At 35.0% G+C, this 15,686-nt stretch overlaps 4 protein-coding genes across 6 annotated transcripts in view; 3 read left to right on the top strand and 1 right to left on the bottom strand.

Annotated features, from left to right (window-relative positions):
* The window catches only part of LOC129244766 (ceramide kinase), a 37,684-nt gene extending 33,591 nt beyond the window's left edge, over positions 1-4,093 (top strand). For all 3 annotated transcript variants that reach the window (XM_054882594.1, XM_054882603.1, XM_054882611.1), the window contains exons 4-5: positions 53-252; positions 3,448-4,093. In XM_054882594.1, coding sequence (XP_054738569.1) covers positions 53-252; positions 3,448-3,568 — 321 coding nt within the window. In that variant the 3' untranslated portion in view covers positions 3,569-4,093. The remainder of the gene's footprint in view (positions 1-52; positions 253-3,447) is intronic.
* Positions 4,094-6,196: 2,103 nt separating this feature from the next.
* Positions 6,197-7,289, top strand: LOC129244782 (proteasome subunit beta type-4). Its single transcript, XM_054882625.1, has 3 exons — positions 6,197-6,437; positions 6,497-6,995; positions 7,064-7,289. The coding sequence occupies exons 1-3, from the start codon at positions 6,289-6,291 to the stop codon at positions 7,214-7,216; spliced, it is 801 nt and encodes a 266-aa protein (XP_054738600.1). The 5' UTR covers positions 6,197-6,288; the 3' UTR covers positions 7,217-7,289.
* Positions 7,290-8,318: 1,029 nt separating this feature from the next.
* LOC129235762 (uncharacterized protein CG1161) lies at positions 8,319-10,454 on the bottom strand. The gene is made up of 5 exons (XM_054869790.1): positions 10,287-10,454; positions 10,073-10,227; positions 9,894-10,002; positions 9,652-9,777; positions 8,319-8,819 (listed from the first exon to the last, which is right to left on the bottom strand). The coding sequence occupies exons 1-5, from the start codon at positions 10,356-10,358 to the stop codon at positions 8,652-8,654; spliced, it is 630 nt and encodes a 209-aa protein (XP_054725765.1). The 5' UTR covers positions 10,359-10,454; the 3' UTR covers positions 8,319-8,651.
* A 2,895-nt stretch (positions 10,455-13,349) lies between these two features.
* On the top strand, positions 13,350-14,474 carry LOC129248173 (stromal cell-derived factor 2). Its single transcript, XM_054887636.1, has 2 exons — positions 13,350-13,566; positions 13,674-14,474. Exons 1-2 carry the CDS (start codon positions 13,491-13,493, stop codon positions 14,258-14,260), a joined length of 663 nt encoding a protein of 220 aa, XP_054743611.1. The 5' UTR covers positions 13,350-13,490; the 3' UTR covers positions 14,261-14,474.
* The last annotated feature ends 1,212 nt before the right edge of the window (positions 14,475-15,686 follow it).

The raw sequence follows: 15,686 nt of genomic DNA, 5'->3' as shown, positions 1-15,686 counted from the left end.
ACGATATTTATATAATTTAGGTTATAACCCGTAATTAAAAAAATTTTTATAGAGAAATTTACCTTTTGTGGAGACGTATCGCACCAAAGAGTTCGGCTTTCGCTCTCCCAATGCCAGTCTTGAAGAGGAGTATAGCATTAGAGGTTCCAGCCAACCAATTGCAGAAAGTGATTTTAATTATGACGAAACGGATGAATTATCCAGCTGGAATTGTGATGGCGAGGTTATCACTGATCAAGAGCTAACAATGATGTGAGTATCATATATAAAGGGTTTGCTAACAGGGACGCATTGATGCTGGCAAGCTGTGTCGGCTTTTTTAAATACCATCGTGGCCATTGGCGTCCTATTATAGAATAATAAACAATTTTATTAATTCAATTTTGCAGAATGTTGATTGAAAGTTTGATAATTTTAGTTTATTTTTATTTTATGTTTTCAAATGAAACAAAATCCAGTCTTATAGAAACAGATATTTTAATTTTTTATAACACCCAAAAAAAATACATGGATCAAACAAATGCAACTTCTGGACACAAAATCAGAATTATGTTAAACTAATGGGATAAACACTAAAAAACACTTTTTCCATGAATTTATTGTAGCGCAACGGTTCAAGTCGACGTCTTTTCAAAAATACATTTTGCAGTAGTCAGCATATCTCAGCGAGAATCATCTGAAATCAAAAAAATCGAATAATTTAGTTAAAGTATGAGTTAAACTTCCCCCCAACGTTTATTTTGACGATTTATTTTCATTTTCAGCCATTTGGTAGTCGTTTGAAGTAACAAGTGATTTTTGACGAAAAAATGCCGCCATTTTGTAGGTGTAAAACCACCTTAATATAAAAACAAATGGCGAAAAAAAACGTTGCGGGGAGGTTTTTTATATGTAAAATATGTGTGCAAAATTTCAAAAGGATCGGTTGAGTAGTTTTCAAATGGCAATGACTACGCACTTAAAAAAAAAAGGTTCGAGAAAACCGCTTTTAAAGTTTGTAACGGACTACGCGCGCAACTGCTGCGTCTCGGCAGATGTTTGAGGCGGCTCGGCTTTATGCTCTATAACTTAAAAAGTTTTGCTCGGATTGACTTAAAATTTTAACACGGTATTTTTGAAATGTTTTACTACAATAACATGCAAAAAAAAAATCGATTTTTATCCCTTAGTGAATTTATTAATTATTAGAAATCCGTTTTTGTATCATTCCTTCTTTTCCGGAGCCCCATTCCAAGTTTATCTTTTGTAATTATAAATTTAATAAACCGTAAAATATCGCTATAATACTTCAAGCTATTCTCGGGAATTGCATTTGTTTTGCCCATGCATTTTATGAGTTTGAAAAAATTGTTATGAGTCTGAGTGTGTCCCATAGTAGACAACCGCTAAAACTGAACCTATAAAAATTGAATTATTTGTTTCTATAAGGATGGATTCTGTTCGAAAATTTCGAAAAAAATACTTTGAAAACGTTAAATGAACGTATACATACAGAACTATAATTATTTTTCTTTCAATCAACATTCTACAAAATTAATTTAAAAATTATGTGATTCTTCCATATGCACTGGTTGCATATGTTTTAGCCACCACTGTATGTCGTTAATTATTCAGCCACTGACTCGTAATCGCCACATGACCAGTAACAAAATTGACCAGCAGGTGAAAATGCTAAAACTTTGTTATGAACAATTTGAGGGTATATTCCGAGTTATTTTTCGTCACCTCGCAAGGGGTTGCGTGAATTGACAACCAAGATCATGTGATTTTACCTCACTAGACTTTATTACGCTTTTGGGAGTTTACTTAAGTCAGATCTACGCCAGTAAGTCACAGTCGACCGATGATCTCAAAGCAACATAACCCAGATCATCAGTCGGATATATACCTACAGCAGATTAATTAAAATTAAATCTCGAGCATTTGTACAATATCGTAGGTATCCATGTTCTTTTGAAATAAAAATAGAATTTATTTAATGCTGTAGAAGTTGTCTTGATTAGGAAGTGGAAGAGACAATCTTACACCTTCTGTGCCATTGTCCTGCTCTATCCAGACGGAGATTTGCTATTCTAGGCAGACAATTTTTAACGAATTGGAAGATCTCAGTTCTGCAGAAATAGGAGGTATTCTAAAATTTTTGAAAAGCACACACTGGGTTTAGGAGAAATAGGGAAGCTCCCCACGCGGAATCATAATGGGCTATGAGCCTAAGTGTGTCCCACAGGACAAACGCCTCAACCTAACCTAACCTAACACCACACACGCAGCTTTGTAATTTCATTTCGACGCGCCAAATAAAGGGTATTCCAAAAGTGGCATCTAGAAGTTAGTAGTGAACAATTCCTAGACGATATTTTTTTTTATGTCACCTTTGACATTTTTCAAGTAGACAAATGTACAATTTTGCACGATAGAACAACGCGTTAAAATTATTGAAACTTATTTAGAAAATGGTCGATCCTTGAGAACAAAATTCGTGAATTTTTTGGTGGAAATAATCGTCCGAATGCGTCGACAACTAAAAGCTTGGTGAAAAATTTCAAGAAACTGGTTCTGTCGAGGATAGAAAAAGAACAGCGTTCCTTGCCTGACATTCGCTCAGGAAATAGGGAACAGTTTCTTCGCAATTGTCCTGACAACAGCGTAATGTGCTGTTATAAGAGGACTTTCTTGTTGTATTTTTTTGGTGGTGGCTGTTGTTGTTGTGATTTAACTGCTACAATAGTCATATTCTTAAAGCATGATTTCTTAGTGGCCAGTGTTCAGTGATGGTTACTACAATTCTAAATACGTCTGTCCATGGTTTATTTAGTAGCTCCATTGTCTGCATTTAGGTTTGACCATCTTATTCATTATAGTACAAGCAAGTGCAATTGAATTCAGATTGGACAGCAGCATGCTCAATATATGTATGTCTTGCTTGCAGTTAACTGGGACGGCAGCCCTTGGTCGGGAATAACCCGAGTCATTCCGGTAACGTAGAACCGGCTGCTATGAGAATTGGCCCAATTACGTTTTAGATATTACAGCAGATTAAACTTTTATTTATCCAGAATCGACCCCAACCTACCCAATATATGTCCAGCATGTGAAGGCACACCGCACGACACTAACCACCTGTTCACATGCTGTCGAAACAGCAAGTTTTCTGGGTCTACCATTAGGTGAGTTAGACGAAGACGGCCGGTGACTACTCCGCACTGACAACAACAACTAAGTAATGTCGTAATCACTTGTCGTCCACAAAGTTACTCACCCAGCAAACCTTTTCCTTAAGTCCGACCCTGTCGAAGCAAGTCACATCTTGGGTCTACCCTTAAATTACATTAACGACAACAAGGGCTTGGTCGCATGTTACAACAATCTTGCAGAATCTTTCTGAAAACTTGGGTTAAAAATTTAATAAATATCAAATTTCAAATATTTTTTTTCGTATTTTTTCAGCTCCCATTGCCAACTCATTGATGTCTTCATGCGTGGCCCACACACATACAACAAACCATCGAAAAGTAACAAAAAGTCGTTTGTCTGCTGTTGCTGTGGCTGCTGCAAAAATGATGATTAACATCGACACACCCCGTCGGAGGTACTTTGATTTATGATCAACAGAGTAACATTTCCAAAGGTATTGGGGACAGCAATCGTATGCTACCTTATATTGGCAACCTTGACCCGTCTGCGCAAACGTGTCCTTTCATAGAAAATTAAGAGATGAACGAGAGTGTTATAAGAATTTTAATAGGGAAACCAGAAGCTTTATGTATGCAGTGGAATTGGTCCTGGATCAATTATTATAAATAAGACTGTATATATGCATGTGCAGGATGTAATATTCCAATCGAAGAGTGTGTCTTAAAAAGTAGAAAATCAAAAATCAAACAACATGTTTCCTATCTACATAAGTTAAGTTATTATTGTTGTTGTTTTGTTTCAATTATTCTATCCATTCCTTTTATTAAGTTTATATGATGTCTACATACTACTTTTGTGTATGCCAGTATGTACGAGCTCGTATGTTTTTATGGGATTTTAAAAGTCAACATTCCATTTGAGTATTAATTATGTAAATATTGTAAAATTTTTCTTAATTTTGTATATGTATATATTTTTTTTTTTCTTATAATTTTGGTGACATTTTGGGGATATGATGTCGTCCTTCAAATTTATTCATAATAAAAAATCAAACATATAAAAATAAATTGTTATTCATTTGAGTGTACGTATAAAATTGACATTCGTTGAAAGGTTCTGCTACCCCGGCTGCATCATCACGGCAGGTGGTGGAGCAGATGAAGATGCCAACTGCCGGCTAAACAAAGCAAGGGCGGAATTCGGGCGAATGCATACGGTATGGGGGAGTTCGCAAATCTCCAAGCGCACTAAACTACGAATATTCGGCTCATGTGTAAAGGCAGCGGTTACACAGAGATTACAATCCTTCATCAACAAATGCTTCCGCATCATCTGCAGAATATTCTGGCCAAACACCATCAGCAACGACGCACTGTCGGTTCTACGTAACGGAAACGACCCGGATTTATATCCGGCCAAGGACTGTCACTTCAGCAGCATTTCTCGTAAATGCACGGGGAATGTTTATGCTGCTACAACAACAACAACGCACTGTGGAGATTAACGATCGAGGAACCCATTCTTAGGCAAATCAAGCGCAGAAAGTGGCGATGGATAGGTCCCACACTGAGAAAACCACCAGATAGCATCACGAGAATGGCACTTGACTGGAACCCGCAAGGGAGCAGAGGCCGCGGTCGACCAAAAAAAACTTGGAGAAGGTCGATGCCGCGCGAACTAACAGATGCCGACATCTCATGGGACGGTGCAAAGACAACAGCACAGAACTGTGTAAGATGGAAGAGTCTTGTCGAGGCCCTATGCTCCCGAGAGGAGTGAACTAGGAAAAAAGTAAATAAATAAATAAAATTGACAGCGGTTTCCTTCTCTTGTGAATGCAGTATCTTTCGCTTCTGTAAGCAAACCACTATCGTTCGCATTAGAACCAGCTTTTTTTTTTAACTGAAAAAATGTTAATGTGCACCAATCATTTTGAACAAAATAATGAACTTTGTTTATTAGGTATATTTTATACTAAATTAAAAAAATTATAAAAATGTTAAAATGAACCGAAGATATTTCGCTTCAAACACTATATCAAAATTTTCAACATCCCATATATAACTTTCGAAAATGTGCTTTAAATGGAAGAAAATTCTTAATATCCTATGCAAAAATGATCAAAAACCAACGGATTTTGAAGCAACTTCAAGCTTGCATTTTAATGATCTAAAAGTTAACGGTATATAAAGTTATATACCCAGATATTTTCTAAAGATTCCTTAGAGAAAGCGGAAAGTTTTAATGAATTTTTGCTTGAAAAATATTGCGAACATTGTAGAGCGATGATGTGACTCAATTATGCGAGCACAAGTGTAGTTTTAAGTTGATATTAATTTGATTGACACTTTTGAACTTTTTTGCTTTTTTACGGAATTCAAAAACAGACTTTAATATTTCAAAAATAACTTACAAAGAGTTTCCATGCTTGGGTAAAAAAGAATGCCTGTTTTTAGTAAAATGTTATAGGCAAAGTCATATGAGGATCATTTGTTTTACTTAAAAATTATTTGAAATACTATATACAATTTATCCTCTGGTTTTGGCGCATTGTGTTTTAGTTAGATAAGAGAATATGCGTATTTTTAAAAGTGTACTGTCATAGAAATTATTAGATTTTGGGGTGTGCGCTACTGCGACCCTCATTTCTTCAAAGTACTTCATCTCGACTTAAGTACTTAAGAAATCAATAAAGCATTTCGTGATAGCGAACGTAAGTAATTTGGTTAATAATAATTAAACGAACCGAAAACACCAAATATATTCCATCAATCCAATATCTATTAAGAAAAACCTTTAAAAACAGTCTTGACAACTGATTGACAATTTTGCAGCTAATCTTCCATATGTGAACGGGTAAATTAGATTTGTAGATTTATTGCTAATCACTGCATATGTGAACGTACCTTTAGTTTTTAAATATAGTGCTAAATAATTACCTAGTATAAATATGGAATAATTAGTCTGCTACAGTCTGCTATTTCAGCAGCAGTGTTGAGTAAGGCTATTTTTTATTTTATGATCAATTTTTAACGGTATGGCAACTATTAGCAGACTTCACCTGACAAGCAATAATTTGGTTGTCATCGTTCACAACTTGCATTTCATTGTTTCAGCTTGGAATTTTAATTTTGGTGGAAAAAGTAGTTAAGTATGTATTCTCAGCAACCTTTCATTCAAACAGAGTTGTGGAAACATGGTCCAGTACCTGGACAGTTCTACAACTTTCCCGGAACTAACCAAAGCACGGCAAACTTCGGCGGTTTCTCAGCTGCTGGGCAGTCTGGTACCCAGCACTCGTCGTAAGTTAGCAGATATAGCCACTAAAAATTTGGAAGCTAATTTATGTATTTATTTTTAGATCCCCAATGACTACCGGTACTTCCGTAATAGGCGTTAAGTTTGATGGTGGTGTGATGATTGCTGCCGACAACCTCATCTCTTATGGCTCTTTAGCACGTTACCAGGATGTACAACGCGTTTTCAAGATCAATGAAAAAACAATCATAGGTGCCGGTGGTGATTTTGCAGATTTTCAAAGTCTGAAACGAAGCATAGATCAAAAGATGGTTGAAGACATGTGCTACCAGGATGACATTGATATGAAACCTAAGTCCTTGTATAACTGGTTAACTCGCGTGCTCTACAATCGCCGCAGCCGCTTCAATCCACTGTGGCTAGAAATGGTTGTTGGTGGCATGCAAGATGGTGAGCCATTCTTAGGTCATGTGGATCTGCGCGGGCGTGCTTATGAAGATAATGTAGTAGCTACTGGCTTTGGCAAACATTTCGCGTTGCCATTAGTACGTGAACAAATCTCAAATGGGGAGGTGCTCTCGCAAAGTGAGGCCTCGCAAGTGGTAAGTAAAGTTTCTTAATTATAATTTAACATATCGTAATAAAAAAATGATTAAAATCTGTTTGATAGTTACGCAAGTGTATGGAAGTTTTGTACTATCGTGATTGCCGTGCTATATCTAAATATTCAGTGGCTGTTTCCACCGCTCAAGGTACAATTGTACAAGGTCCTTTCGAAGTTAGCCAAAATTGGGAACTGGCTACTATGATTAATGGTTATTAAATACAAGTCTATAATTTTTAAATAAAGCAAAAATATAATTAAAAATATATTTTTTGAAGTGTTTGGACTACAATGGTATTGTTTTATTGAAAAAATAAAAAGTCGACTACATTTAATAAATTTAGAATATGTGGATAGTCTCTGTCCGTTATTTAGGACAGATCTATGCAACCCATTAAAGAATCTGCGCGTTCCCACCTCAGTCACTGCAATGTCGCCGGAAGGACCCGAATTCTTAAATATAAGGCGAAGGAATGTCACTCACATTCCCTACTATTAAGGGTAAAGTTTAAACTGTTGCACCACAGTAGCCCTGCATGATACAAGTCACTGCATTACATATTGGCCGAAGAAGTACGTTTCCTGGGCATATCGTTAGATGACTTCAATGGCAGCGGCTGGCAGATGAATACAATGGCTGATATTCGCATGGCAGCCGGTTCAACGTTACTGGAATGACTAGGTTTGTTTTTTGTCTAGTGCACCGTACCTTACAGCGTTTACAAATCCCATTGATTTAATTAGGGCTGCTACAATGACAACTGGAAAGATCTGAGTACAATACGATTCCCTTAAATTGAAAAAATCGGTTGGACTTCAACAACAGTAACAGCGATGAAGTATTCCAGCAAGTGTTACGAATTAGTTTGATTTAATTGCCGAGATGTTAAAAGTTAGTTTCAGAAGGATTAGTTAACAATTACAAAATTAAGCCTTACTTATATACCGTTCCCATGACTGCCGATTCTACGTGACTGGAACAGTTTGTATTCGTCCAAGCATTATCCATTCAGCAACAACAGCAGCTCATTCCATGGTTGATTTGATTCGTGCGGAAATTGCTTTTAACGGTATAGGAATAATATTTAAAAAAATGTTTTCCTTTTGCTCATCGATTGTGATTTACAAAGTATTGCACAAATGGCATCTGTAATGTACGGAGTACAGAATAACTAACTATTTTGTTGAATTTCAATATAAGCAAATAAAATGGTAATCATTCTATTGACTTTCATAAAACTAACTGCGCAGTACCGTGCCATAAATAAGAAATCGGGGTTTGTCACCTACTCTGGCATTTTCAATAATAACTCGTAGGAGCTCTACTAACATTATCGCCAAAAGCCTTTATTTTTCCAAATGTATGTGTATATTTGTATATTCGTAAGTATGCAGGCATATGCGTAATTTTGAAACGATTAGTTGGAATACATCGGTTTATATAAAGTTTACTTACACAAACAAAAAAAGATTTTCTAAGCAAGTACTTTCCGGTATGAGATCGTCGCCACTGCGCGAATGGTTGAATAGCTAATGATAGTGGTGACATATGTAAATATGTATATATACATTACAGTTTTAATGTCTTGATTAAAATATTAAATTCAAAAATATTAAAGAAAATATACGCGGATTCTCCACATATGTAAAAAATTTAATTCAACATTGTACGTCGGTCATAAATGTGACGACGCTGTTCGCGTACTTGTCTCTTCCATTTGTCCGTCTGATGACCAACACGATTCAATACATTGGCGCGCGAATTCAATTCTTGGTTTCCCATGCCAGTTGGCAATGGTGGGGAAGTGGCGCTTGCGTCGTCCTAATAATTGTAAAGAAAAATAAGGATAGCGTGTTAGAAATTTCAAAACTATAGAGTTTAAAAAAGTAGTAGTGTCATTTTGGGCTAGTGTTTTTTACGAATACTCGATTAGAAAAGGAGTTAACTCTTATGGAAACAAAAATTAGAAATGTATGTGTGAGTAGTTAGTGTGTTAATAGCAAACATGTTAAATTCCAATTAGAATTAGCAATTGATGCAATTGGTTTATATTCTCTAATTCATCAAACAATTAGAATGAGTTCAACTAATTCCCATTAGATAATTGAAATTTTTATTCCAATGGTAAAACTAATTGCAATTAGTTGCCATTAGCAAAAAAAATTGGTTTACCTTTACAATTAGAAATCTAATTGACTTCTGCTAATGCAATTAGATATTTAATTAGCTCGAATTAGAATTAACTAATTGAATATCTAATTGCATTAGCAGAAGTCAATTAGATTTCTAATTGTAAAGGTAAACCAATTTTTTTTGCCAATGGCAACTAATTGCAATTAGTTTTACCATTGGAATAAAAATTTGAATTATCTAATGGGAATTAGTTGAACTAATTCTAATTGTTTAATGAATTAGAGAATTTCACAAAAGAAGGCTAATTAGCAATCATTAGCATTATCTAATCATTATTTAACATCTATGGTTAATAGTAATTCAAATAAAAAATAACAAGTACAAAAGAATATAACTGAAATATGTACGTCAGCATTAGAATAATATGAAAACGAAAACTTAAACTAAAATAAAATCAATCGGAGTCTTTATTGTCATCTACTAAGAGACTATATTGTACGTTGGAGTATTTGATATCTACATCTTCGTTTGTGTGTTCCTGATAATTCGCCTTAACACGTTTGTTCAGCAAGGGATCCAAACATATGAGGAATAGCATATATATCACCAATATTGATATAATCCAAATCACAATAATGACAACGACCTGTTAAAGATATTAGTATTATTTACCTGGGAAAGTTGTTCATAACTGAAATATTTTATTTATGTTTTCAAGATGTGGTTCACTCTGATATAAAGACTCTATATGTATGAAATTACCTTAATAAGTGTTGTATTGCGAGCTTCATGCTGACATTTACATTCTGGGCATATTTCTAAAACTTTTCCGTTCTCGCTGAGTCTTGGCACTAAAGCTCCATCGCAAACACTAAATGCAGCAAAAAAAAAAAACGTAATTAGTATCGAGAGGACGACGTATTGAATGTCACTTATCATACCACTTAGGTGTTGAGTTTGTTGCTGGTGCAAATGGATTTACTAAATGTGTTGCTGCAGTACTGCTCAACAGATTATTTGTTGAGGCAACATTATTGTTTCCAGTCGGGCTTAGTTTGGTGATATTACTTTGTGCTGGTACGTCAGCCTTGACCAACTATAAACAAAATCCAACTAAACTTTTGTGACTCTACTAGTGAAAATTATTCGACTCACCAAAACGCCAAACGATATGCAAATTATACCCAATAATGGCGCACTGTAAGTCGATTGATTTCGTCTTGCCATTTTTGGTTAAATTAAATAACCAATTGCTAGTATTCTAACAAAATATCGTCGACACACAAAACGAAAATTTAATCACTTTTTAATGTTTTCCTTTTCTGTCAACTACCAGCTGTTGATATGAGCATGTTCAGAAAGATGGACTTGAAATTTTGTTGTGGTTGGAGGATGCCACTCATTATTTGTTAAGAAAGAAAATATATTTTGCCTTAATAATTTTACTATCAAAGAACTAAAACTCGTTGGTGCGGTTGTAGCAGCATAAACATTCCCCATACAAATACGGGGAATGCAGCTGAAGCGACAATTCTTGGCCGGATATATTTCCGGATTGTTCCGGTTACGAAGAACCAACTGTCGTGGAAGAACTGACTAGTCCTTTCAGATGCTGTAAAGCAGACTGAACCAAATGTACCGTTTTTTAAGAAGGTCAAGTCAAATTTTTCTATATGTGCGTTTAAAAATTATGTTTCTCTTTCTCTGAAAACTCTGTTGTTTATCACAAATCATAAGAGATTACAATGTTTTTTCACTTTACATGATATCGCTTTGAAGGTTTTCATTTCCTGTAAAAATTACAATACATATGAGTTTGCTTTATTTTCTGACGTTAACGTCTGAATGGAATAGGAATAGGACATGGATGTTTCAATGAAGATAATATCTCGCTTTTGACGTAATGGTTGTCATGGTACCAGCATTCACCGACGTAAACTCAGGCCCGTGCCAGCTGTTACGATGAAACTAATGAGAGCCCCAAGTAAGTGAAATATTTCCACTTTTCCCTTCTAGTTGTTGCCCATGTTCCATTCTACTTGTTGGGCAGGTCAGGGACTGAGTCCATAGCCCGTTGGCAGCTGTGATAGTGTGCTTGTTTATAAGCATCCTACAAGTTTCTAAGCATCTACAAAGTTGCTAGTTGGATCGGTAATGTGGTACCCAATCTCGCTAGTTCATCTGCTTTGCAGTTGCTTGCTATGCCGCTGTGACCCGGCACCCAGATCAGGTTTATTGTGAAGTACTTTGATAGTTCTGTCAAAATGTAGATACATTCTTTTACTGTCTTCGAGTTAATATTAGGTGATTGTAATGCTTTCAGGGTCGATTGGCTATCTAAATATAAATTTATTTATCCAGCTAAACTGTGCGCGTTCTTTTGTTTGTCTGATTTTATCAAATATACATATATAACATGAATAATTTTGCAGTGGTCTGGGGACTATTAAGCAACATAATGAGTTGTGTGCCATTGCCTTATGAAACGCTGGCTCTAACAAGTTTACAGTTCAATTAACTCATTCAGTTCAAGTCAAGTTATCTTACCCGCTCTCTCTCAGCTTTTTGAATCTTCACTGCCTGAACAATCTTCGCACATTAATAAATTTAGTTTGCAATCTTCATTCCAGTCTGGTTTTAAGACAAAACATAGCTGTTTAAACTTGCCATACAGCTTATATGGCCAATAATCTGCCATCGATTGGACCCTCATCTGCTCTCAAAATTTTTGTAGTATTTAATCACGTTACTCGTTAGGCAGCTGCGAACAAGCAATGAAACGCGTAAAGATAAAAAAAGATTTCCACCACTCAAACTGATCTTTTTTATTTAATAAAAAGTTTATCAAAAGCAAAATTGGATGATTAAATTTGCGCTAATTTTTAACCATCGAAATATGACCATATCCCTAGCAGGAGGTTTTGGTTACTAGGATGTGAAATATAATATTTGAATTTATCAAAGCTTATGTTGGATAAGACGCTTTAGCTTATGAAAAATTATCTTTAAAAAATTGTCTCGCCGGGTTGATCTTATTGAACCTAAATATAATTACATTTTTTTTTAGTGCAGCACTCTGACATTAATTGAGTCCATTGTACCACACTTGGATTCCCTTTTAATTTTCTTTAAATCTACCCGATCTACTCTGCCATGAAAAAAAGCTCCTCATAAACATATCATAAAATAAAATAAAATAACTGTATAAAAAAAATTTTTTTCTTGTGATTCGAACCAAGGATTTTGGATCGGAAGCTCACATTGCTAGTCGCTCGGCTATCGCGCCATGCTGTCGGCGCTGGCCTAAAAGTTATTTAGTTCGTCGCTACGTGTATATGTAATATTCGTAGCCAAGAGTGTCGCTTTTTTCGTTTCACTTTTTCTCAAATCACTCCCAACGATTCTAAAGAAGTTTTCACTTCAAAAAACGTTTTCTAATATTTGATGTTCATGCACGCAGATTCGAACCTAGGTACTCCCGATTGGTAGTCGCGCACCAAACCATTCGGCTACGTTTGTCATATTCATGTGCATTTTTTTATTTTTATTCTACTCATTTTAATATAAAAGTTCTGTTAATGTTCTTGTTGTATTAATTTATTGTTTATTAAATAAATAAATAGTTAAGTAAATTTAGATTGAAAGGTAAACTCAAAAATAATCCATTTGTTCCTATTAGCTGCATTGGCGACATTTTTCAGTGATTTAGGAGTTTTCTCTATCTGTGGTATGATAAATTGTTCAGACCTACTGCATCAGATAAATTTTAGTATTTCTCAAAAGGGTTTGCGTTTTCTCTTTCCGGTGGATGTTAAATTCTTTATATGAAATTATTTAAGTTTTTACCCCGTTGCTATGTCGCTTAATCATATTAATAGAATTTTTAATAGTCTCAATTAATTTCGCTATTCCTATATCTCTATTTTTATCTAAGCTGAAATCAGATGTTTATCTATAGTCATTACTAGAGGTAGTAGTCTGCTAAAGCGAATTGAGTACTCTATCATTCTTGTTAGTCTGTAAGGTTTTGAAAGAATAGACTTAATAAATGATAAATGAAATGATATCATATTTAGTCGAACTCGCATGCGGCCATAATTGTACAAATAGAACGGCATAAGAGGTTTACCTTAAAATATTTATTGTTTTTTTTTTTTAGCGATCTGGTATTCCTCTAATAAGTTTGCGCACGCTGATTATTTTTTCGCAAGAAACTTTTTTGACGGTTGTTTGCGTGTCTTTCGGCGATTTTGACAATTAAGATTTTTACAGATTCCAATGAAAACGTAAATTTTTTGTTACGAACAAACTTAGAACTTTTACTTAAAAAATTTAAAGAATTTAGTAAAGTTTGAAAAAATGAAGTCGAGTAAAGTGTATTTACCTCTAACTTCAATGCTTACATTGATTCTCTGCAGATTTCCGGCGTCTTTAGGTAAGTTTGATGTGGTCGTCCGTGATTGGTGGTCCGCCCACTAGTTATGTGTTTGTTGTTTTCTGCGGTCAGTGAATTGTTATCACTAATATTCGTTTTTATTTTAGCTGCCAAAACGAATTTTGTTACTTGTGGATCAATAATTAAGCTTCTCAACTCTGATTATGGCTCTCGCCTGCATTCACACGATGTTAAATATGGGTCTGGTTCGGGACAACAGTCGGTAACAGGCGTTGATTTGAAAGAAGACGTAAATAGTCATTGGGTCATAAAGGCTCCAACAAATAAACAATGCGAACGTGGCGAACCTATACAATGCGGCGATACTATCCGTTTAGAACATTTGACAACCAAAAAGAATTTACATTCTCATCATTTTTCTTCACCGTTGTCTGGAGAACAGGAGGTATCTGCTTATGGGGAAGATGGTGTAGGCGATACGGGAGATCATTGGGAAGTGGTGTGCACCAACGATGAGTGGGTGCGTGATGCTCACATTAGATTACGGCATTTAGATACAGGCAGTTATTTGGGTCTTTCTGGACGATCGTTTGGAAGACCGATTTCGGGGCAAATGGAGGTGGTCGGTTTTAGTAGTCCGCAACACGGTTCTCGGTGGACAACAGCGGAAGGATTGTTTATCGTACCAAAGGATAAGGAGTCACATGCTGAATATGCACATACGGAACTCTAAGAGAACTGAGATAAATATATGAGTTACGCTTTCATTTTGTAAGAATTTGCAGTACTACTTTATAATACTTTTATGTTTTCATATACTATAATTAGTTCAATTTGAATTTAGTTTGTTGCAAATAATGACAACATACATTCGCCCACACTGAAGCAATGATCAAGTCTTGTAAGAAAACCAAATAAATACACTTTGTGTGAAAAAAAATTTAAAATTCTGTATACATTTCTTAATATAATGTATGTACATTTGTATGTTTTTTTATCAGCAGTTTTTTGTGAAGATGAGTTGATGAAATTCAGAGACTAATCTACGCAACCGAGAATAAATTTAAATTTTTTTAAATTTGTATCTTAGAGTTAACCCTCCGCCGGCATACTATTTTTTTCCGGCACGGTCGGTATTTAAAGTCCAACTCTTGTTTTTTGTTAATAGTTGGTTACAAAAAAATTTGAAAAAATTATATTACTCCTATGGATGTCTCAAAAGTTAAATAAACCCGCGTTTAAGCTCTTTTGTATGAATAATGTTCCAATATAAATAAAAATTAAAAGCCATTTCGTGAAAAAATTCAATATTCTTTATAAGCGTAACCTTTTATCATAAATTGATTGAAAAACTTAGTTCTTGAGAATTATGACGCTTTTGGAAACTGGCAAAGAAATTTTGCATTCATCTCATAAATACATTATACTAAGCGAAAAAAAAAAACAAATTTATTATATGTAAATAAACAAGTTTAAACTGCACACAGGAGCTCACTTTATTCGTATCACACAGAATACTGAAATAACGGAATGCTGGAATGACTGACTGTCGTGGGAACGATAAAAAACGAGTCCTTTATGAGAGTCTATACCAAAACGATTTTCATATTAAGGGGGTCTTCTGGTCTCCAGCGAAAAAAAAATCGATTTTTTTTTGCATAGTTTTGTTGTATGTGTATGCGAGAATACGCCACAGAAAGGATTTTTTGAAAATCGCATTTTTTCACATTTTTCTGGGCACCAAAGTGTACCCTCCTCCGGCCGTTTTATCATAAACTTTATCTTTAAACGCGTTTCCCCGAAAATCGTGTTTTTTAAGCATTTTGGTCACACTTTTCATAGTAGTTATACTCCGATTTCAATGGTTTTGGTCTTAAAAGGTTCGGAAAACTTACCGCTAAGTTTCCCCGTGTACGATTTTTGAAATTTTTTTTCATTCCATTTTTATAACCTTTTAAAGTTCAAAAAATGAGCAAAAAAAAATTTTTTTTGCAAATTGTTGCATAACTTTTGAAAAAAAATTTAAAAAAAAAATCTGTCACGGGAAAACTTAACCAGGGCAACTCTGAAGACAACGCATATCTAATTTTTGCTTTCTGATTACCCAGGTGGAAAAACCGTGACCAAAATGGAGACCTGTTTCGTTTGGAGGTGGACGT

Source organism: Anastrepha obliqua, chromosome 1 (genome assembly GCF_027943255.1).
Source record: "Anastrepha obliqua isolate idAnaObli1 chromosome 1, idAnaObli1_1.0, whole genome shotgun sequence".
Classification (NCBI taxonomy): domain Eukaryota; kingdom Metazoa; phylum Arthropoda; class Insecta; order Diptera; family Tephritidae; genus Anastrepha; species Anastrepha obliqua.
Note: the sequence above shows the minus strand (reverse complement) of the source record. Positions and strands in the feature narration are given on the sequence as shown.